Source organism: Eschrichtius robustus, chromosome 2 (genome assembly GCF_028021215.1).
Source record: "Eschrichtius robustus isolate mEscRob2 chromosome 2, mEscRob2.pri, whole genome shotgun sequence".
NCBI classification, from domain to species: domain Eukaryota; kingdom Metazoa; phylum Chordata; class Mammalia; order Artiodactyla; family Eschrichtiidae; genus Eschrichtius; species Eschrichtius robustus.
In genome coordinates, this window is record NC_090825.1 from 75,822,576 (window position 1) to 75,846,137 (window position 23,562).

Consider the following 23,562-nt stretch of genomic DNA (forward strand, 5'->3'; position numbering starts at 1 on the left):
GTACATTTCCTTTTCTTGCTCATTTGGAAGCTCATCACTTCTATGGTTCTTCTTGATAATTTTATTTCTGTGATTTGATTTTCATGATCTAGAGAGCCTTCTGCAGGATTTTTGCTGGAACTATTGGTAAAGTGATGTTCTCTTTGTACTGGGGTTGCTAAGCTGGTAGAAAGTAGGCTGGAAGCTACTGATGTCCATTCTGGGGAGAACTCCATTGAGAAGGAAGTCGATAAAGTAAGTAGAACCAAGAGATGGAGAGAACAGTCCTGATGGGATGACACTGTGTGAGAACCAGTGGATCCATTACTGGATCCAGTAATGCCTGTATACTTATGTTAGCTGAGCTGATAAATTTCCCTTTTGGGTTAAACCAGGTTAATTTGGGTTTCTGTCACTTGCAATCTAAAGGGTCCTAAGTTTTCATCAAGCACAAAAGGTTAAATGACAAAGAGTCCTAGTCCAGGCATTCATAATTTCATCTTTTTCATCCAAATAGTCTCCTCAGTCCTCTCTGCGTTTCCCTCCCTCTAATTCAGCTTACATTCAGCTATCAGTTATCCTTCATGTCATCGCCCCATGTTTAAACCTTCCCCTGCTCCTACACTTTGTTAGAAATTCCTGAACCTGAAAATCAAGAGTTTCCACAATCTTTTCCCAAATTATGTTTCAATCCCCAGTCATCTGCTCCTCCCAAACCGGTGTACTTGCTTTCCTTGCACGTGTTCCCTCCCATCGCCTTTTGTTTGTCTCAACCACTTCACTAGTCTAGAATATTCTGCTCCAATAAAATTCCCAAGATTTAATCAATTACTATGTCAGCAGCCATATGAGATGCTAAGGCCTACACCTTCCAGGGATTCACTGCCTCTGTGTGTGCGTGTGTGTGTGTGTGTGTGTGTGTGTGTGTGTGCGTGTGTGTTTGTGGAGGGGTGGGAATGACAGACATGTAAACAATCATTACAGCAATGTAAAGATAAGTAGGGTTACAGTACATCCTGGTTCGCCTCAGGCAGTCCTGGTTTATGTCTGTTGTTCTGGTGTAATTAGTAGCAGCGTCCTCTTTCCCTCTTAAACTGTGTCCCAGCTTGAATGACGAATTATTCGATCACCTTAAGTCTAAGTGCCTTAAGTATAAGGTACTATGAAAATATAGAGGATGATGTTGTAAATTTTGGGAGAGGAACCCAGAGAAGTCACAGAGAAGATCATGTCTCAGCGAAGTCTTTAAGGAGGAGTAGAAATTTACTGGCACGACAAGGTTGAGGTGGGAAAGGTGCTTTCCAGGAAGACAGAAGAGTTGGTACAATGGTGAGAAGACAGGTTGCTGCTGGTAGGGTGGCACGGCTGAAGTGTGAATGGTATGCGGGAGGGAGAGATACAGCTAGACAATCAACACAGCCTGAATAATCTAAGTCCCCATGAATCATGCACTAACAATACAGATGGAGAAAGGCGGATGGATATGAGGAATACTATAATAAAAATAATAAGTTTTATTAGCATTAACATTGTTGTTATTACCATATAAATGTGTCAACATACTTCAGTGTATATTTTTTTATTTCTCTCTATTTTCCCTTGCCTCAAAAAAGGTAGTCTGTTTACTTGCCTCAGGGATTTTTGCTATTTGAAAAGCAACAAATAGACTGAAGTCAGTTGCCCGCCCAGACGTAAAAAAAAAAAAAAGCTAAATCCATGGAATAGTTATTAGTTTGAACTAAATGAAATAGCCATTTTTTAAGGTCAAAAAATATTGGTACTATATATTGGAAGCAATATTGGCACTATGATACCAAAGTGGAATCATATGTGTCTGGCAGGTGGACAGGGGCAAGGGTCATAAGGGCTCAGAGAGAGGAGACCTCTGGGACTGGAGAGAGACATCTGTGGGTTGCAAGGGCTTTGCTGGAAGGCAGAGCTCAGGGAGGCTTGTCTGGGTGAGGCACTGAGTGGATCCTTGACACAGGTTCTCAGTCTCAAAGGTTACAAGCCACGCCTGGCTGCTGTGCTTGGCAGGAGCCTTTGGACAGGGATAAAGGGTATTTCTACAGTAACTAGGGTGACCAGATAACTGATGATCAAAACAGTCTCACAGGGACTTCTGCACGACCCTGGGGTAAGGGTGGGAGCTCTAAGAATAGCTACAGTTAAATGTCCTACCAGCCAGGCAGGAGGCACTCAGAATCCTCTTAAAATTGATTTGAAGACAGTAAGCGACTTAGATATTCCTTTTATACCTGAGTTTGTGAATTGAGAATTATACCAACTCCGTAAAAACAAAGTTACTACCCACAAATAACACGAGGCTTGCGGGCTTCCCTGGTGGCGCAGTGGTTGAGAATCCGCCTGCCAATGCAGGGCACACGGGTTCAAGCCCTGGTTCGGGAAGATCCCACATGCCGCGGAGCAACTGGGCCCGTGAGCCACGATTACTGAGCCTGCGCGTCGGAAGCCTGAGCTCTGCAACAAGAGAGACCGCGACAGTGAGAGGCCCGCGCACCGCGATGAAGAGTGGCCCCCGCTTGCCGCAACTAGAGAAAGCCCTCGCACAGAAACGAAGACCCAACACAGCCAAAAATAAGTAAATAAATAAATAAATAATTTTTCAAAAAACAAAGTTTAGCCTGAGGGTAAAGCGTGAGTCAGATAGTTCAGCAGGAAAATAAATAAATAGCCCACACACTCATTCACTCACTGGTATTTCCCAAATGTCCACCACATGCCAAAAAAAAAAAAAATTACACTAGGCTGAACATCACATGAGCTGCATTAAGTGTAATTTCATCTTCCTAACACTCTACAGAATGGGTGCCGGTTATCCCAGTTTTAAAGATGAATAAGTGAAACTGAGAAAAATTAAGTAACTTGCCCCAAGATCACAGAGGCACTAAGAATGTGCCTGTGCTGTTTGCATTAAACTATAATCTCAAATTTCTCAAAGGCTGCTATGACATTTTATTGTTGATAACCTCTGAATGCAAAGTACTCAGTCTAAACCAGGTATTTGGTATGTGGTAATTTATTGTCTTCATTCAAAATACCTCAATTTCATGTAGCTTTCTACAATTTCACATATATGACCTCATTACCTCTCTAGTACTGTTTCCTTAGTGGACTTTCTATGGATGTGCATCTTGGTGTCTTTAGGTATCTTCCCACAGCATCTGGAACACTGCTACATGCTTAACTAATGTTTGAATACTAAAGAAAGAAGGAAGGGAGGAAGGGAGAAAGAAATAAATCTCTTGAGTAGTTTTGTTGGGTTTTGGTCCATCTAGTAATTGGTTTTTTTGGAATGACATTTACCTCCTAGTCATAATATTCAAATGTCATTTTCTCCCCGCAAGCCTCATCTTCCTCATATCCACTGCTTCCTTTCTTTTCACCTACTCCTTGAAAACTCTCGTCTCTCTTAACTTCCTTATAGCCATGCTTTCTTGGTTTCAGGGTGCCTTGTGGGCTGTCTTTTCTATAGCTCTCTCTCTTCTATCATCTAAAACTGGGGTTGGCAAATGAAGAAGCTAAATCTTAAAGAGGCTTACCCTTAATGAATAAAGGAGAAAAAAAAGCATTTTATGAATAATCGAGAAAATAGCTACATTCAGTAAAGATTAATAACTGAGCAATTGATTCTAGTTCCTTGAAAACCGATCATCAGTACATGGCATACACAGGCAATTCTGTATGTTGAAAAATTATTTGGTGTTATTTACATACTAGTAAACGTAGATAGGCAAACCTCTTTGAAACAGTTCTGGCTGTATGGACCTGTATCTACTAGGATTCTTCCTCATGCTTTTTAGAAGGCAAAATTTTCCAAAGTGTGTTTCGTGTGGGTAGCACATATGTCCTGGAAGTGCTGGCTCCAACAATAGTAAACACTTTTGTTTTCTGCAGGATTTTTCACAGCCTTTAATTATTCACGAGCTCTGTGACTCTCTACAAAGGTACTTTAGTATACACATAGTGTTTCTAAGTATTTTTGACAATGAAACCCTTTTCTAGTATTGTGTCTAGCAAGATTACTATTCAATAAAACTGAATCTAGGAATCATGTTTGCAAAGAGTCTCTTACATTACCTTTAAGCCCTTTAGGTTTGCAAATCAACGTGAGCAGTTCAAATGGAAAAGGAACAAGGTAGAAGCACAAAGGGCTATTCTGCATAAGAAGATTGTCAATTGGAAAAGAAATTACTAACCAGGTCACCAAAGTTGGATTTAATTTTAATTCAAAAGCATCATTTGTGGAGCAAGAGGAATTTTGCTTTAGCAGTAGGCACTGGCAAGACTAACAAAGCACAGCCAAAATAGGTCTTTAAAACTTTGACTCTTACCCCACAGATTTATATCAAGTTCTAACTGATTAAGAAACATAATGTGATTATATGGCTGGAAGGCACCTCACAGGGAGGTCAGTAAATATTTGGTCAATAAATGAATAAGTCTTTGCTGAGTGAATAAATAAAACGTCTTCCAGCATCTGTGACAATGGTGACCTAGCTTGCTTTTGAATACTCTCAGGGGTGGGATATCCACTACCATTCAAGGCAGCCGTCCCTCTGCTGGACAGCTCAAGTTACCAAACTGTTTTGCATTTAAAACATATAGCGAGAGCACTTATCTGAAAGGACTACAGAAATCTGGGCAAGTCTCTTTAGTGAATAGAGAAAAGAAGAGCACTTCCTCAGTTATCATTAGGGATGACAATTCAGGGTTTTTGACTGACAGACTGACAGCCAAAATCCATTTCCTTTTAACTTATTCCCAAGCATGTCCACGTGTTGAATTGGACAGCCTATTATATTTTTCTTTTTTACGTGAAGACTTAACATATTTGAAGATCGCTATCCTGCCTCCTCTAGTTCTTTTCTTCTCCAAGTTAGACATACCCAGTTTATTTAAGCAAGGCATGGCCTGGTTTTTACTTAACATCTTAGCACTTTTCACTCTTCAGTGGGCACTCTCCATTTAAGCAGCCTGTGCCAAAAAAAGACCACTAAGCATAAGTGCACTATTGGTCCAAATTCTGCAACTGGCAGCCCTAAGGAGTAAGGGGCAAGTTTTGAGCTCCACCTGTGCTCCTGAATAAGCACAAAGTCCACAGAATGTGAAACTGAGTTAAAGTTATTTCAAAGAGAAATTCCTTCTGTAAGGCAGACACCAAGCCTATCTCTCCAGCAGGAATGGTCCCTCTAACTTCTTAAGTTAAAGAGAATGGGCTGTTTAACTTCTCTCCTATGGTCTCTGAAAAAAGCACCATGCTAGGTCTAGGTGCAGGTCCTCATGCCAAATGACCACCTTGCAGAGAAGTGATAAAGCCACTGTGGGCGCTTGGGTGCTGCACAATATTCTAGAACAAGGGTTGGCAACTATAGCCCAGGAGACATGTCCAGCCTGATGCCTGTTTCAGTAAGGTCCACAGCTAAGGATGGTTTTTACATTTTCAACTCACTGAAAAACATCAAAAGTAGAATGTGATTTGTGACACACAAAAATTATGTGAAATTCAAATTTCAGTGTCCATAAATAAAGTTCCATTGGAATACTGGTGATGGGGTTCAGGAATGCTACCCCAAAATATGGCACCTTGGCATATTTAATATTTTAAGCCGAAGGAGCTTGAGAAAAGAGCAGAAGCAGGAAGGTCGCTCTGACCTTCCCCCTGCCCTTCTCCCCTGAAACAGGTCATGAAACCCTCACATCAGAGGTGCCCGCCCTATACCAGGAGGAAAGGTGCATCCTTGTCTCTGAAGTTGAAACGATGCTGAGAAGAATCCTAGCAAATAAGCCTTGCTAAGTTTCCCCCAATTTGTTACACTTAACCTCATACTCCTTGACCTATCATATTTCTCCACCACTGTCCATTCTTCATTAAACCTAGCATAAAGATATTTTCTGTTTCTTTGGATCTTCATTTCCTTATGAAGTCTCTTGTGTCATGTAAAACTTATATTAAATAAATTTGTATGCTTTTATCCTGTTACTCTCTATCTTTGTCAGTTTAATTTTCAAACCCAGCCAGTGACCGTAAGAAAGCTAAGGAAAACTTTTTCCTCCCCTGCACAGCCATGTCATTTGCTTATGTATGGTCTGTACCTGCTATAATGGTAGAGGTTGGTAGTTGTGATGGAGACTGTGTGGCCTACAAAGCCCTCTATCTATAGTCCATCTGGCCCTCTATAGAAAAAGTTTGCTGACTCCTATTATTCCAGAATACTGGAAGAAAGCATACATATATTCCAAACATCTAATACTACATAAGGACATCTTCCGTCTATTCCCAAATAACTCACAAGCAAAAGTAGGTGTTAGCTCTTCAAGCAGCCTTTCTTTATCACCCAATACATCAATCTCTTATCAGTCACTCTGTTTTAGAAAAGCACCTCATGGTACTTATTAGCAACTGAACTTATCTAATTTTTATATATATTTTTTACTTTATAAGGTCTGTCCTCCCCATGTTTCCCTAGCAATTAATCCCCCAGAATATGAAGGCAATATGACGTCATGTTTACCACTATATCTCCAGCTGAGAACAGTGTCTTGTACCTAGTTGATGCCCATTAAATATTAGTTGAATAGAGAATGTATTTATAAAATCGTGACCCAACACTTTTAGAAATTAATTCAGAAGGATATTATTTCTCATTTCCAGGAATAAATGTCTCCACAAAGTCTCATGTTTTCACTTTAGAATTTATTTAAAAACAATAGATATATTTTCATGAAATAATAGCTGTCCATTCTTCTAAGAAGGACCACTTAAACACCAAGTGCGCAATTTGCTCAATTTCTCTGTATCTAAGTTTCCTCATTCGCAAAAGTCCTAATGATCCAAGGGTCATAAATGAAATAATATGTTAAATCACTTTGAGTTGTTGGGGAAAAGATACTACATAAATTCATGATAATAGTATCACTCGTAATATAATGCCAAATCATTTACATGCTAACACTAGAAGCACATTAACTACTGAAGAAGAAACATGTTCCTATAGATATATTAGACATTTTCTAGGTGCCAGGAAGAGACAGAATATAAAAAATTTCAGCCACTGTCAAGCCAAATTAGATCTGATTCTGTGTAGATGAAGCATCATAGCAAAATTTATATTACCAATCTCCCAAGCTATATACAAAGATTCTCAAGAAGTGCTATAACACATAAAACTTGGGACTATTTATTTGGTCCAGTTCTCATCTTCACACCCATGAGAGCTGCTAAGGCAACATCTTTTCAGGCCAAAGATGTCAAAGGGGAAACCCACCTCCTGGAGACAAATTTATGCTTGGATGGAGGGGAGAGTTACTGAGAAGCTGAGGGAAAGACCACTGCATGGAGAGCACAGGAGGAGTGATGAGAGAAGAAAAATATATCAAGCATATTTTTCCAGAGAGTGTATAAGAAGAAAAGAATCTAACAGAAATTAAGTACCTACTAGGTGTCAAAAAATGGTGCTTTATGTTTATTTACTTTTTCTAATTAGGTTTTTTTTTTTTATTTGGTTGTGCCGGGTTTTAGTTGTGGCAGGCGGGCTCCTTAGTTGTGGCAGGCGGGCTCCTTAGTTGTGGCATGCGAACTCTTAGTTGCAGCACGCATGTGGGATCTAGATCAGGGATTGAACACGGGCCCCCTGCATTGGGAGCGTGGAGTCTTATCCACTGCGCCACCAGGGTAGTCCCTATTTACTTTTTTAAACCTCAAAATAAACACTTAAGGTCATTATTAGTACCCTAATTTAGAAATGGGGAAACTGAAGTTTAGACAGATCACAACGCTAATGAATGAAGTAGAATTTTTTCCTGGAAATTTCATTCATTCACAAATACTTTTTATGCTCCTTCTATGTGCTCAGTACCTGTCTCAAGTGTCGAGAACCAAGCCAAGTACTGGGGAACAATGACGAGCTGTCCCTGCCCTTCTGGAGCTTGCAGCGGCTGACACAGGGACTAAATACGGAACTATGTCATTTAACCTTTCACTTAAAATTGTGACGAGTGTTACGAAAGGAATTATGGTGGGACGTTATGGGATGATCAAAGATGACTTCCTAGGAAGTAATACTGAAGCTAAAAGATGATTATCAGGTGCCAGGAAAATGAAAAGGAAGAAGATTCTAGGCTCAAAAAAATAACGTTTCAAAGGTTCTGTAACAGGAGAGAACGTTGAATTTGGGCCAATTAATTGAAAGGTCACTGGTGTTGGAGCATCTCCCTCTTTTCTCAAGATACTTCTACAGGGACATTGCTATTATAAATATACAAATCTAAGATGCACAACCTAGACCAGAATATGCATGTTAAGCTTGCATGGACCCGATGCTGGACAAGTCAGCCATTGGCAGAGCGCAACGGGCATTGCTTGTGTCTTAAGGATTAGGGTCTGTACTCTATAAGTAGTGGGCAGCCACTAAAGGTTTTTAGCAGGGGAGTGATGTAATCAGTTCTGTATTTGAATAAGACCAAGCTTTCTGACTTCTGTGAACGTTCTGACAAAATGGATTATAAATAATCTTAAGTAAATCATGTCTCTTTAAAAGCATAATACATTGGAAAGACAAAGCACATACCCAAATTTTTTGCCATCTAGAGCAACAGATACCTTGTTCGATGGTCTTGCTCCTCAAAAGGTGGTCCAGGGGCTAGCAGCACCAGGAGCAGCATTACCCGGGAGCTTATTAGAAATGCAGAATCTCAGGTCCCACCCAAGACCTACTGAACCAGAATCTGCAGTTTTAACCAGCTCCCCAGGTAAGGTGTTTTGCACTGTAAAGTCCAGAAGCCTTGCTTTACATAATCATACCCTACAACCACCCTACCCTCATGGAGACTCAGCACAGACCCTAGATGATAACTGTTTCTGGGACTGTAATAATTCTATGGAGACCACTGATATTCTAGGCTAGTCTGTCATCATTCGCGGATAGGATCCTTGGTTGGAAAGACTAAGGTGAGAACACACAAATATGATTCTACTGTTCTCGCTAAGAACAGGGTACAAATCCAGCAAACAAAAAAATATTGAATAAATAAGAATACAGATGTTGTCACTAGTGAAAGCAGCCAAGGACACTGAAGTTAGGTGCACTAAGGGTACCAAGAGGGAGCATATTTTTACTTTTGGTCACTTCCTTCAAGACAGTCATGAAACAGCATAAAATGAAACTTACACACACATAATGTCCAGCAAAACACCAAGCTTCGGGCTTCCCTGGTGGCGCAGTGGTTGAGAATCTGCCTGCCAATGCAGGGCACACGGGTTCGAGCCCTGGTCTGGGAAGATCCCACATGCCGCGGAGCAACTGGGCCCGTGAGCCACGATTGCTGAGCCTGCGCGTCTGGAGCCTGTGCTCCACAACAAAAGAGGCCACGATGGTGAGAGGCCTGCGCACCGCGATGAAGAGTGGCCCCCGCTTGCCACAACTAGAGAAAGCCCTCGCACAGAAACGAAGACCCAACACAGCCAAAAATAAGTAAATAAATAAATTAAAAAAAACAAAAAAACAAAAAAAAATGATGCAACTCATTTGAAAAAAAACAAACAAACAAACAAAAAAAAACACCAAGCTTCTGCCACAATATTCCTCATTACCCAAGAGATCAAGAAAACATTAACCATAAAGTCAGAGAATTTGAATTGATTAATTCATTTTAAGTCAACCAAGCCTTTGTAGTGGTGGCAGCCATTTATTTAGAATTCTCTGTAGGTCACTTTCTTGACTATCTTTTGGCACTTTGTTACAAGGTTGAAAAGTACAGATTGTACTAGCAAAATTATCCACGATAGAGGTTCCTGATAGTTCTCATAAATTGTGCAACCCTGCAATTTTGTAAACTTTCTGTGGCTCTGCCAGGATGCCGTGCAGGTGTGGTGGGTGAAAGCACAGACTCTGCACACTGGCTGTCTGAATCAAATCCTGCTTTGCTGATTATTAGCTGTGTGACTTGGACAAACGACTTGATTTCTCTGTGTCTCACTTTCCTCATCTGTAAAATGGAGATGATAATTGTACCTACCACACAGAGTTTGTTTTGAGGATTCAGTGAGTGAACACATTTAAAGACTCAGAAGCAGTGTCTAGAACATGTTAAATATTATGTGTTTGCTAGCTGGTTGTGGTTGTTATGTTATTACTGAAAATCACCAGAAGCCAAGAAGTTTCACTGAGAATCATTCTTGAGGCAATGGGCAAAGGAAAGAAAGTTAGTTACACTTCATTCAAATGTCACTAGCAGGAAAAGGCCACCTGCTAACAATTGGAAAATTGCCAAATATTTGTTCTTTTGATGTCACAAGAAACTGGTTAAGGTCATGTGGCCTCAGTGAGGTAATGTCAAAACAATTGCCCTGGGTTTTTAATGTCACTAATCCAAAATAGTGTCTTACAAATTTAAAATTTTCTATAAACATTTGTCGTTGAGAGGTTTTTTTCCTTCAAATTTAGGATGGCCCATCTTAAAAATAAAACCAACAAACATTACCTTCTCATGCCCATTGAACCTTATCCAAGCTTCCTAGAAGCTTGCAGCCTATGATTTTTTTATTATTAATGAATAAATTAAAATTTTACTATTCATTCATTTATTAAATTTTACTATATTCTGACCTTCAGTGAAGTTGTATCTCATATTACAAGAAAGTTATTTCCATATATGCTCAGCTGATTCTTTTTAAAATAAATAGAAATTCTGATAAATCATTTTCATAGAGCAAGACCAAAAGCTACAGATATAAAAGAGATAAACCTCATATATTTTAATCTTTATAATATACAGTTGTCTATCAAGGAAAAACCTCTACCTAACAGAATTTAATAATTGCTTATTGGATGAAGAGGACCTTGTTTTAAAATATGTACAATAAAAATACGTATTTAGGGACTTCCCTGGTTGTCCAGTGGCTAAGACTCCGTGCCTCCAATGCAGGGGGCCTGGGTTCGATCCTTGGTCAAGGAACTAGATCCCACATGCATGCCACAACTAAAGAGCCCAAACGCCGCAACGAAGATCCTACATGCGGCAACGAAGATCCCATGTGCCACAAATAAGACCCGATGCAGCCAAATAAATAAATAAATAAGAATAAAAATATGTATTTAAAATTTCTATTCTTATTCCTGAGCAAATTTAACAAAAGTTAAATTTTATCAATTAGACCAAAAAGACACTATTTATAAAGGAAAACTCTCACATAAAAAGCCCAATAGTTATGATGGTTGGAACACCTAATCAGCATATTTTACTCTAAAATTTTGCTTTCCTAAAAATATGATCAAACTTCTAAATTACCAAATGGTATTCAATGAAAACAAAATCTCTGAAAAAATATTATGTATGTATTTTTAGGTGCATAATAATTTCCATCTTAGTCTAGTTAATAAGATTCCCTGAATATACTGTTTCTAAATTAAAGTGACAAGGTTTCTACTGCAGCTTAATAAGTCAGTCAATCAATCGATTAGTAAATTCTGCCACTTCATCCTTACAGTATTTGAAGTAGCTAATAAAATTCAATACAATACCAAAGCAGTTATGTAACCCTGATCAAACACCTAACAACCTTTGCAAAAACTGATAGATATTTGAGCAGGTTGGGTAAATACACTTCTGTATTCCATAAGAACCAGAACTGAAGGAGATACAATATAGTACCTTTAATAACCTGTAAGTCCCTCAAAAACAATATCATGTTATACGTACAAAAGGTAGATGTAATATTTTTGGTAAGTAAATGTGGAATTTTTTGGTAAGAAAACATGGTTAAATATTCATTTAACCACAGTTGCTATTCCTGTACTTAGTGGCTATATCAGTATAGTCCAATGTTTGATCGCAATTGTTTTTCCAGGCTGTTCTATATAACTCTATCAAGAGGAAACCATTTCTCTTCTGGGACCATGCCCATGAGTTTCATGAGTTATATTAGAGTAACTCTCCAGCCATGTCAGATACTATCTGTGTTGTGTAGTCACCTTGCCTGAAAGCTCAGATTATAAAGTTTAATGGAAGCTCCATATTTTATATTCTAACGGATCACTGGCCAATCACTGGACTTTTTCTGTAAAAAGCACTGTGTTAGCTTGAGGAGGAATATGAAAATAAAAATCTATGATCAGCACTAATTACCTAGCTGGAAAGAACAGTTAAATGCATGTGCACTGGGGTGTCCTGGTTGATTCAACCTGAGCGTGGACAGATTACAGTTCTTGCAGATACCCCTGGTCCACTCCAGGATTTAATTTGCAAGAGTATTTGTACAGAAGGGTAGGGGAAAGAAAGTTCCAGCTGGGTTCAGAATCCTGGGTTACCCACCATTTATCAGCTACATGTGTCTCTTGGCAAATAACATTATCTTAAACTCTAACGTCATTTTTAACATGATGAAAATAATTATATTTACTTTATAAGGTTTTAAGAATCACAGTGCCTGACACCTAATAAGTAAACAATATATGTTGGCTACTTGAGCAATCAGTTTCCCTAGCACCTGTTTTCCCTTTAGGAGAGTGGAGTTATAGATATTGAAGGTAAAGATAATGGTTTCAGTTCAACTCTGTAAGATTTAAGGCCCACAGAGTACTGCTTGGGGGCTAAGAGAATAAAGTCAGATTCAGGGTTTCGAGGAGAGGTAACCTCTGAACTTCTCCTTGGAACACAGTGACACTGGAGGAGTTGTAGTGACCTTTGGCACCACAAGATTTTATGAATTTGAGAGCACCTGGAGAGAAGCAAGGGGCTCAGTAGTGAGGCACTTCCCCTAAGTGGCTTTTGGGAAGCAAACATCAAGGTGTACGGAAGAGAAGAATATGGGGAACTGGTCATGAGCAGATCTGAGAAACCACAAATTCCAGAAATGACTGGAACAATCTGGACTGGGAATGCTATGAACCTCATTTGTATACCAACAGGCTGGTCGGGCCTGGTAACATTTGCCTCATTCATATACAGATATAATAACAATACAAGGCAGAGTAAGCTAAGGGCAGCAGCCACCATAACAGACACTGTGAAGTTCAGGGGAGGGAGGGACACATCAGTGTGAGCTACAGTGTTCAGAGATCTGGAACATCAGTGGCCTTTGCCCATTGGTGGAGGCTGGGTTGTCTATGGAGGGTCTTTCAAGTAGGAAAAATGGGTGAGCCAAGGTGTGAAAGGAGCATGTGCATGGGGCTTTGCAGACAATGGCTGAAATGGGTGTGTGTGTGTGTGTGTGTGTGTGTGATTGTGCGTGCGTGCGCACACACACACAAGAGAATAGTGGGGAAAAAGCTTACAAAACTAGTCTGGGGCCATATTTGAAGGGCCAAAGGACAGGAATTTGTTCCTGTAGGTGATGGGGAACTAGAGAAAAAAGATTTTGATTAGAGAAAACTATACTGAAACTAGTGATTGATAAAAATTAATCTGGCTACACGTGTAGTATAGAACAGAAGAAATGTGTCGGGGTATGTGAAGATGGTTAGAATACTCTTTATAGATGTAGCAGGAGAGCAGTAGGATATACTATGAGATTGGCATAGCATTACTTACCATTTTCTAAAATAGTACTTACAGGGGAAAAAAGAAAGTCTAATTAAGAGAAGTATGGTCTTCTATTACTCCTCAATTTCCATTCATAATTTTCTCATGATTATTTCTCCATGCCCCAGTGGATATGGCTGTAAGCCATGCTTGCTTGTTCATAAGTTATATAAGCATTCTTCATGATCCACTGAAATGTCTAATGTGGCTCTAAAGCAATCTCTCTCTCCCTTTCTCTCTCTCTTGCTCTCTCAGGTCTAATTGATACTTCTGTTTTGGACATATAACTGTGTTCCCATAATATTCTTAGGCATTTCAAACCCCATATATTGATATATTTCTATATTATGATAGTTTATGATAGGACAGTATTATATAAAAATATTTTTTGCCCTCATTCAGAATCCCTGAAAAAAATCTTTCCAATAGGTTTATAAAGTTACTCAATATTTTGCCTGCTGCTAACCCCCCTGACTATTGATATAATGCATTTGGTTTCATCCCTCTACCAACATTCAAGTAGGAAAAAAAATTCCATTCAACTTGAGCAATGACTGGGTTTTTTCAGGACATTCTCATAACTACAAATACTCACTTGAGCTCTTTAGCAAGATTCTCAGTAAAAGACCATCATGATGCAGTAGAGTTTCCAGAAGCAGGTTCCAATTACAGCCTGGCTGGGATAAGAGCAGTTTCAATTGACCCTCGGCTGTCAATCGTCCAGCTGATGGAGTCCTTTCAAAATGCAAGATAAAGATGGAGTAATGAAGTTAATTTATCTATGAAATTAATAGCTTTAAAGTACAGATGTAATGCTAACTCCTTTAAATGTCAATTCCTCCCAGATTACTGTGAAAATGCTTTCATGCTTGCTTACTTTAGGGCTGCTCAGGGAAGGAATTACATTTAATCTCTACTAGCTAAAAGCAAATTAACATTTGGTAACCTGCCAAATTTAAAACTGATACAAAATAACCATGTGTATATTTCATGGAACTATGTCTGTTTTAGCTTCATGGAGCAAATAAAAATTATTTATGCATTTTTTTAATGCATTTATTTGTTCATTCAACAAATACATGAGTGCCTACTATGTGCTATTAACTTCTTTCATTATTCATGGAGAGAACTTACAATGTGTTTTGGCTACTAATTTGCCATGTACTATGATTGCTGATAAAATGAAAGGAATTCAAAGCTTCTGTCAAAGGTCAACCATAATCTAATTATTTAATATGTAAAGCCTTAAATCAACATGCAATTATCAGAACCACTCTAACAGTCACACTGCTACCTACTTGGGTAATCAGTTTATCAAAGAGAAATAATTCCAAGGCAAATAAGCTTCTACTTGGGAAATTATAATCAGTGTTGAATAGAAAATTAAAATCAGGTCCCCCACAACACCACATTAATTTACCAATGAATCTGCAAGAGATAAGGAAATAAGGTAGAAACTGAACACTTATAACATTATTCACTTTTTCCTTCTAAAGTCTCAAGGTTTAGACTGACTAAAGGTCACAGCATCTGGTATCAGCTTACAATTACAACAAAAAAAGGGCAGGAAATGACCAAACTCAATCTGACTGTGGAGATAAGGGTTGTGGGACTAGGGTGGCACTGGGAAGGAAAGATGAGATTGAGAAATGTAAAGGTGTGAATGAGAAGACCATATGCTTTAGCGTGGAAGAAAGCAGAACAAAGAGTATCGCTGAGAGAGACGATTTGCAGCATCATTTCCAGATGACATGTACTGAGTGGTGAACCATCATCATAGTCTAGACCAAAGGTTTCCAAAGCTTGGGCCCTGGACCAACAGCATCAGCATCACCTGAGAACTTGTTTTTGGTTTTTTTTTTTATAAATTTATTTATTTTATATATTTATTTTTGGCTGCATTTGGGTCTTTGTTGCTGCGTGCAGGCTTTCTCTAGTTGCGACGAGCGGGGGCTACTCTTCGTTGCGATGCGTGGGCTTCTTACTGCGGGGGCTTCTCTTGTTGCGGAGCGCGGGCTTCAGTCGTTGTGGCTCATGGGCTTAGTTGCTCCGTGGCACGTGGGATCTTCCCAGACCAGGGCTCGAACCCGTGTCCCCTGCATTGGCAGGCGGATTCTTAACCACTGTGCCACCAGGGAAGCCCTGAGATCTTGTTAAAAATGCAAATTCCCAGGTCTTACCCCATCAGAAATTCTGGGAATGGGCCCCAGAAATCTGTGTTTTAACAAACCCTCTCCAGGAGATTCTGATGCACACTAAGGTTTGAGAACCACTGTGGAAGGCAGTGCTTTCTGGAGCACAGGTAGCAGGGATAGGCCTCGTTGGTATTATCTTTCCTGCCTCTGTGCCTTTGTGCCCTTTACAGGTCCACCTTGGCTGCCACCTGGGCAGCAACCTCCACATGACCCTATACTTAATCTTACCCATCCTTCAATTTGCCACAAAAATATCACTTTCTCTGTAGAGTCTTCACTAGAACTTTCTCTCCATAGCAGTCTATCTCACTCTGAATTAAAGAACTTATAGCAAGTATGCAGATTTTAGCACTTTATTATTTCATCAATTAAAGCTTTATCTCTCCACTCAGATTCAAGCCTTGTGAGCACACTTGTTTTACACCCCAAAGCTCTTACCAATGAACTAAGCACATTTAAGGCTCTGTAAATGTTAGCTGATTGACTCCTATGCTCATAAATGGGTAGATAAACTCTTAAAAAAAAGAGGATGCTTTGCCAAAATGCTGGTTTAAACAAAAGTGAGAGGATCTGAAGATGTAAAATGAAATTTCGAAGCATCTCCCCTTTGGTTTGGCTTGGGGCATTTGGAACATCTCGCAACCTTATGATGCACAAGATCACCTGAACTTTGGGCCAACTTAGGCTTCCCATGTGAGACTCTGATAACATAACTCAAAACAGAGAAACTCCCTGGCAATTGGTGAGGCAGTGTTAGCTAGGAAAACTTGTGCCTTAGCTAACACTGGTGGAGAGAGAAGCGGGGAATTATTTAACCCTCAGACCAGAGGAAACAGGTCTGTCAGTTCAGCAGTTCTGAATTCCTTTGGGTATTCCCAGATTGGTCTAGCTCTTGCAGTAATTCCAAACATGGTGCCAAAGGAAGAATCCACTAGGTGAGCCTTTTGGACTGAAGCACTGAAGCGGATCCTCACAATGGCTGTCCCTGTTTCTATCCTAAACCCCAACTGCTGACTTCAAGAAACTTGCTCGGGGTCTGGTAGATGAAAAGCAGCTGGTTGGTAGTAAGCTGTGTATTAAAATTGACTTAGTTTTTGAACATTTCCTACCTATGTATTTTGCTTGAGTTGAGTGCTGACTTAAGGATACATTTAATGAACTGAAAGATCCAGTTTGATGGAGTTTAGAAAAGGAAGGGGATTGTTGAGAGACAATTTGAAGAAGGAAGACAGGGGCCAGTTCATAGAGGGCCTCATTAGCCAAGGTGGGGACTTTGGACCTGTTGAAGAATTTAAGGCAGATGAGCTTCCTGACCCGGCTGCAGTATGGAGAGTGAATTGGAGGGAGGGTTGTGTTTTTGCTCAGTCCTTTAGACGTGTAATAAGACAAAATAATTTGAATGTCATTTCATACCACTTATTTGAATACCTGGTTATAAATAAAACCTCTCATTTACCAGATGGGAAGCTGCTTGTTGAAATGTACCTCAATTCTTGGATCTTTCGACTTATCACAGATTTTGAAATGCACAGTAGAATGACTCACTATAAGGAAAAATAAAAGATTACAAACATTCCTCAATCACTAAGCTCCAAGTAATAAATGCATTGAGGAGTCGGCACTGGGCATATGGAGAAGCATATGTTCCCTCATCCTTTGAGCTGGTGGAGCTGTGAAAGTGAGATTAGCCTTACAAAAAATGACAGAAAAGGAAATTTTTAATATATGTATATATGTATCAAATATGTACATGTTGACTTCCACTATAATACAAAGAAGAGAACAAAATTTATAAATCCACTGGAATGCCTAAATCTTTTATTATGAGACAGGACAAATTTATGGCTCGGTTATATCAGGCTTATACTCTAATTAGTGCTGCACTTCTGGGGCATGAAAAGGCCTAAGGAATTTTTCAAATCCAGGCAATGCTGGGGTTCAATCATTATTAGTTTATGAAACTAACAAATTATTTTTATAGAATCATTGTTCAAAATCTTGGCTGTATTTGGGTGTGTTTACTTTATGAAAACTTATCAAGTAGTTCACTTGTAATTTCTGCAGTTTTTTAGTATGTGTTCACACTGCAGTAGAAAATTTAAGAAACCTTAGCCCTGTCAGTGCACTATGGCTTGACTTCCAACCACAGCTGTGTGTGGGGCACAGGGCAAGAAAAGACTCGGTAGTAGGTTCAGACTCTGCAATAAGAGCAACCGCACTGCTCAGGTCACATGACCATGGGAGTCACTGCTCCTACCATATACTTAACATGCAGAAGCTGTCAGACTAGGGGAACATTGGAATCGACTCTGAAATGCACAGCTTGGGGATAACACCAAGCGGTGTTGGGCACTGTTCTTCAACGCTTGATATTTACTTTAAATGAACAGCCATTATATGGTTCTATGTCCCTAAGAGAAAAACCATATGGGTCCAGGAGCCACGGTTGAAAGTTCTCTCCGAAGGACACTAGAAGCCACCTCCTCACCAGAGTTCCTGATTATCCACTAGGAATTTGTGTTTTCCATTCCCATAACTCCCCATAGGCTCTGGGGGAGTGGAGGTCCTGGTTTCCGTGGTGGGGTGACTTGGGAAATGCACACCTCTACCAGGGGACCATTAAGAATTCCACTAAAGTTAATGTTAAAGCTGCCTTCTAGTTACTTTTGGATTCCCATGCCAGCAGCCTAGCAGGCAAAGAAAGGGGCTACTATATTGGTAAGGGTAATAACCCTGATTATCACCGAGGAGCTAGGGTTGCTACTGCATATGGGGAGCAGGGAGGAGTATATCTGTAACTCAAGGGATTCACCAGGGCATCTCTTGATGCTCTCATGACTGGTAATAACCGTAAATAGGTGACCAAAGTAACCACATTCTGATAAGGGAATGGTAGTTATGGTTCAACATCTCGAGGATGAAGGTCTGTGTCTATGCTGGGTAAGCAACATACGCCAGCAGATGTGATGACCAAGGGTAAGGGGAAGCTAGAATAAGTGGTAGAGGAATTTAATGACGATTAGCATTTGCAGACTCAGGAATAACGGAAGCAGGAGACACTTGAACTTGTCCCATTAACTCAACCATAATAAAACTTTTTTTTTTTTTTTTGACCAGCCATCACCTTGAAGAATCCATGATAAGGCCCAGAGAATTTAACATCAATAATGAGTGGATTTCAGTGGTGCAAGGGTTAGAACAAATGTCAATGTCCCCACATCCTCTTGCCTTTACCACTCAGTTGACAATGGCCTGCCTTTTGCTGTCAGAACCTGCATTTCTCTACCTTCCAGCAAGACAGGTTGGAAGTGCCAGCAAATTAACACCTCCAGAGCAGCCTTCAACCAATGATGGATGAAAATTGCTAATAAATTCCTCAGTATCCTTGTTGCCCTGGTGGGAAAACTCTGAGATGTGCCTTTCCCACTGGCTCCAAGAATTTCCCCTGAAGGTATAAGTTCCAGTTACTCCTATGGTAGTTGGCTTGATTACACCAATCTTTATTTGCTGTCTTTCTTTCTTTGTCTCACTTACTCATTCCCCTCTAGTGTTTCGTCCACTTAGAAAATAAAGTACTTTCACTTCAATCCTTGTCTCAGGGTCTGCTTCTCGGGGAAATGCAAAATAAGACATGCATGGAGACACTTAGGACTCATCTCACTTAATGTATGTTTCAGGAATATTGGGAAAATAGTTCAAGGTCATTTAGTTAATAAATATGGCAACTGGACTTTGAACCCAGGTTTTTCTGACTTCAGAACCCATGATTATTCCACTACTCCATATTTCCTTCCATTTAACCTGGTTGATATATGGTGGGTAAGTTGCATTTTCCAGCATTGAGGATGATTGGCTCTATTCAACCTCCTGATTGAGGATACCATGTTTTTGACTCAAACTCAGGTTTGTGGTCTCAAGGCTGATTCCCAAATTGGAGCCATGTTATTTAAGGTATCTAGGGGCTGATTTTGACAAGATGGTTCCTGTCATGGATTACTGGGCCAAATTTATACCAGAGACCATAAGTTACATGATTCAGAGAACAAAGGCAAGGGCATAACTAAAGAGAAACTGAGGGTGAAGGCCCTAAAGTGGGATAATGAAAGCAGAGGAGGAAAAGCTCCGTACTACTATACTACTTTTGCCTTTCCAAAACTAATCCTTCCAAATCTTTCTAGGAAGACAAATATTTAAAACAGTTCTAACATTTTCTCTTTAGTACCTGGGGAAAAAAGCTGAGGGGGGAAAACAAAAACCCAAAGTATTTTCTTCATCACTTTAATCAAGAATGTGCAAATTATATGTAGTTATAACATTGAAAATGTTTGCGTACATTTTAATCTCTATAATGGGTATAGCCAAGTCTCTATGATATTTATAATTAGAGATGATTCAATAAATAGAAATAAGACAGGGTTCACCTGCACATTTATACATAGGATTTGCCTTGATTTTTAATAACTTTGTCCACTTAGGTAAACTGATACTCTTAAAGAGTCTTATTTTTTCAGAGTTGATGGTATCCACACTACCTGGTATGCAACTTAAAGGATAGGCATTCAACCTGTGAGGATGTGAATTATTTCTTGATTTTAGCAAATTAAACTTTTTCACTTGGGATGACCCCATTTCTCAAAAATCACCCAAAGATATATTAGTGCCCCAAACTCATAGCCCTAGCTCCACACTTTAGTGTTACACAGGTTAGTTTACCTTATTTCTAAAAATACATAAGAATCTAATTTTAATTTTAAAAATAATGTTGATATTACATGTCAACCATCACTTTTGGACTCTCCCAGAAGTGCTATTCTAGCACCTGAGTCAATAAGACACTGGAGACTACTAAATCACTCAACCATCCCTTTAGAGGAGCAGAAGTTATCTCTCTGGAGCCTTTAACTATTATTGGTCCTTGTCTACCAGACAATAAATATCCTGTTACAGGAGTTCAAGAAAGGTCTCCCCTGGCATCACACTTCTGATAAGTGCAGAGACCCAATGAGAAAGTAGTTCAATATTCTTTCCACTTTATCATACTTGGAGCTGGTCCTTTTAACATGTTTGGAAAATTGGTAAGACCTGCCAGTTTCTGAAACATACAGCTCTTTACTAACACAGCAGTACTGAATGATTGTTTAGTAAGCACTTACGTGATGGGTGCCTTGTAGGCACGTTAGCTAATTAAATCCTCATAACTCTGCCATGAGAATATCTCAGAAGCTAAGGGAAGAAGATGTTTCAAGATGGGGGAAGTAGACAATGGTATTATGTGCTGTTTTCAAGTAGATCAATAAGATCATACTGTATTTATGTCTCAACTTCCTCACAAAAATATAAACTATTTAACTAACTTTCCAAGATCACAAAACTATACACGTCTGCAAACCCTGTCTGTCCAATGTGAAAACCTATAGCTGTTTCTTATTATCTCATTGCTGGTTCCATTGCTATATTCTTATTTATATAATACCTTTAAACCATAATAGAAAAGGAAAGATATGTAGAAATATCTAGCTATATCAAGTAACCAGCTCACTTGACATTTTCACTTCTTTTAGTAACTGCTCCACAAACATATGACTTTTTCTCTGAAAATCTTTTCAAAGATCCAGCTGCTTGTCCATCCACACTCTGGAACAGCCATGTTAGAGCTTTGGTGTTCAAAAGTTCCCATTACTTCTCCCCTGACTGTTGGCTCCAGGTCAAAGCTTGGCACCTCATCAGAGTACAAGTTCTCTAAACTTTTCTCTTCAGTCCTATGGAACAGCCTGACAGCAGCAGCTGAGAGACCAAAGTTCTCTTTTGTCCTCCTCCCCAGATGTTCACTCCTGAGGATACTAGAAGCCACCTCCCCAAAATGAGCTTTCTTCCCATTACTGAGCTTGACCACTCAGATCAAATGTTTGAAAAGAAAAGTACCATTGAATGTGGCAATATCTGAAACAATACTACAATAACTCATTTGTTCCTTAATTCACTTAGTCATTAAACCAATATTTGTTGGCTGATTTCTATGTGCAAGGCCATGGAGACACAACAGTAAGTAAAAAACAAACAGTCATTGTTTTTACAGAATTTAGCAGGGAATACATGCATGGTTTAAATGGTCATACAAATAAAGATAAAATTACAACTATAAAAACTCAATCAAGAAAAAGCAAAAGATGCTATTAGAAGATGTAGTAAGAAGAAGTAAGCTAGTCTTTGGGGTTGATGAAAGGCTTCCCTACAGAAGTCACACTGGAACTGAGATAGGAAGATACATTGACATTACTAGGTGAAAGAGGAAGAAGACCTTTCAGGGAAAGGGAAAAGCATGTGCAAAGATCCTGTGGCAGAATGGAACATTTCATGGCAAGGAAATGTAAAAAAGGTTAATGTGTGAGGAGCAAAATCACAGGGTAGTGTGGTATCAGAAGAGTTTGCAGAGGAGGGTAAGCCACATCTATGTAGGTCTTACAGGCCATGGTAAATTTTTTGTGTATGCTTAAGGATAAAGGGGAATTCATGGAGGGCTGTGAGTTATAAGTGTGAAATGATAAAACTTAGTTTTGAAAATAGATTTTGGTTTGAGAAGTCTCTGGCTATAGTTTGGAGAATATTGGAGTCAACATATACACGGGAGGAAACCAAGGAGTCATTGTGGTAGTCAGGAGAGAGGTGATGCACTAAGGCGAAGGTGGTACTATGGAGAGCAGATATTAGGAGCTAAAATTAACGAGAGTCAGTAATGAACTGGATCCAGTAGTAGAGAAATAGGGAGGTATTCAGGTTGCCTTCTGGTCTCTGCTTTACACAATCACATGCAGGTACAATTAATCAAAATGGGGGAAAATGAAAGAGGATCAATTTGGAGGGGAGTATCCTAAGTTCAGTTTTGGTCATGTTGAGTTTGAGGTGTCTCTGTGCTCACCAGGTATAAACCTGAAGAAGACATTCATGTATGATTCACACCCATGAACATATAGGTCTGTAGTCCTGGAAGAGATTAAAAGCAGAGATTTGAATTGGGGGGCACTTAAAAAGTACATGAAACCATAGACATGTGTGAGTTCACCTACAAAAGGTTCTATGATAGAATGCTAAAGATGTTCAATTTTTAATGGCCAGGCCAAAGTAGATGAACCTGCAAAGGAGACAGAGAAATTTTATTGGCTATCTCTTCCCTCACCACTTATACCTAGCATACGTCTTACTTGGAGAAAAATTTTAAAATGCATTTATCGAAAGAATGAATGAACACATCTTGGTAAACTGCGTAAATGGGAAGAACCACATAGCATATAATATAACGAAGCCAAAGGTAGCTTAATATTTAGGGAGGGGAAAAAAAAGCATATAAATCCAAAATGGGATTACATTGAGTAAAACCATAATGGAAACAAAAGCATAGTAGAAAGAAATAGCCACAGCTCAGAATGGACTGGCCATGAATCAAAACATCATGTTGTCATCATAAAAGAAAATGAGCAGTGTAAAATGAATGGACTGTTTACTCACACTGATTATGCTACTTGGATTCAGTGTCCAGTTATGACCTCCTTAGCTAAGGAAGACCTGAAAAGTATTTGGAACTACTGAGAGAACCACAAGATGATGAAAGTTGGGAAAATAATTAAAAAAACTTTATAATGCAACAGTATAATTGACTAAGATAGTATTCTTTCTTGAACATTTATATGAAAGTACAGTGTGCTGTCATAGTATTAACACTGAGATTAATATATTCTCCACATGCTTTAGTTTAATCTAGCATGAAACTGATTACCCTTTCTAAATCAACTCACATTGTTAGCCTGTTACACTGCTAGGGATAATGAATATAGTATATTTTACTTATTGC

General features: G+C 39.3%; 1 protein-coding gene across 3 annotated transcripts in view; it reads right to left on the reverse strand.

Moving 5' to 3' along the window:
* The window catches only part of KIAA0825 (KIAA0825 ortholog), a 408,207-nt gene that overhangs the window by 233,703 nt on the left and 150,942 nt on the right, over positions 1 to 23,562 (reverse strand). For all 3 annotated transcript variants that reach the window (XM_068535640.1, XM_068535641.1, XM_068535642.1), the window contains one exon: positions 14,117 to 14,256. In XM_068535640.1, the coding sequence (XP_068391741.1) occupies positions 14,117 to 14,256 (140 nt within the window). The remainder of the gene's footprint in view (positions 1 to 14,116; positions 14,257 to 23,562) is intronic.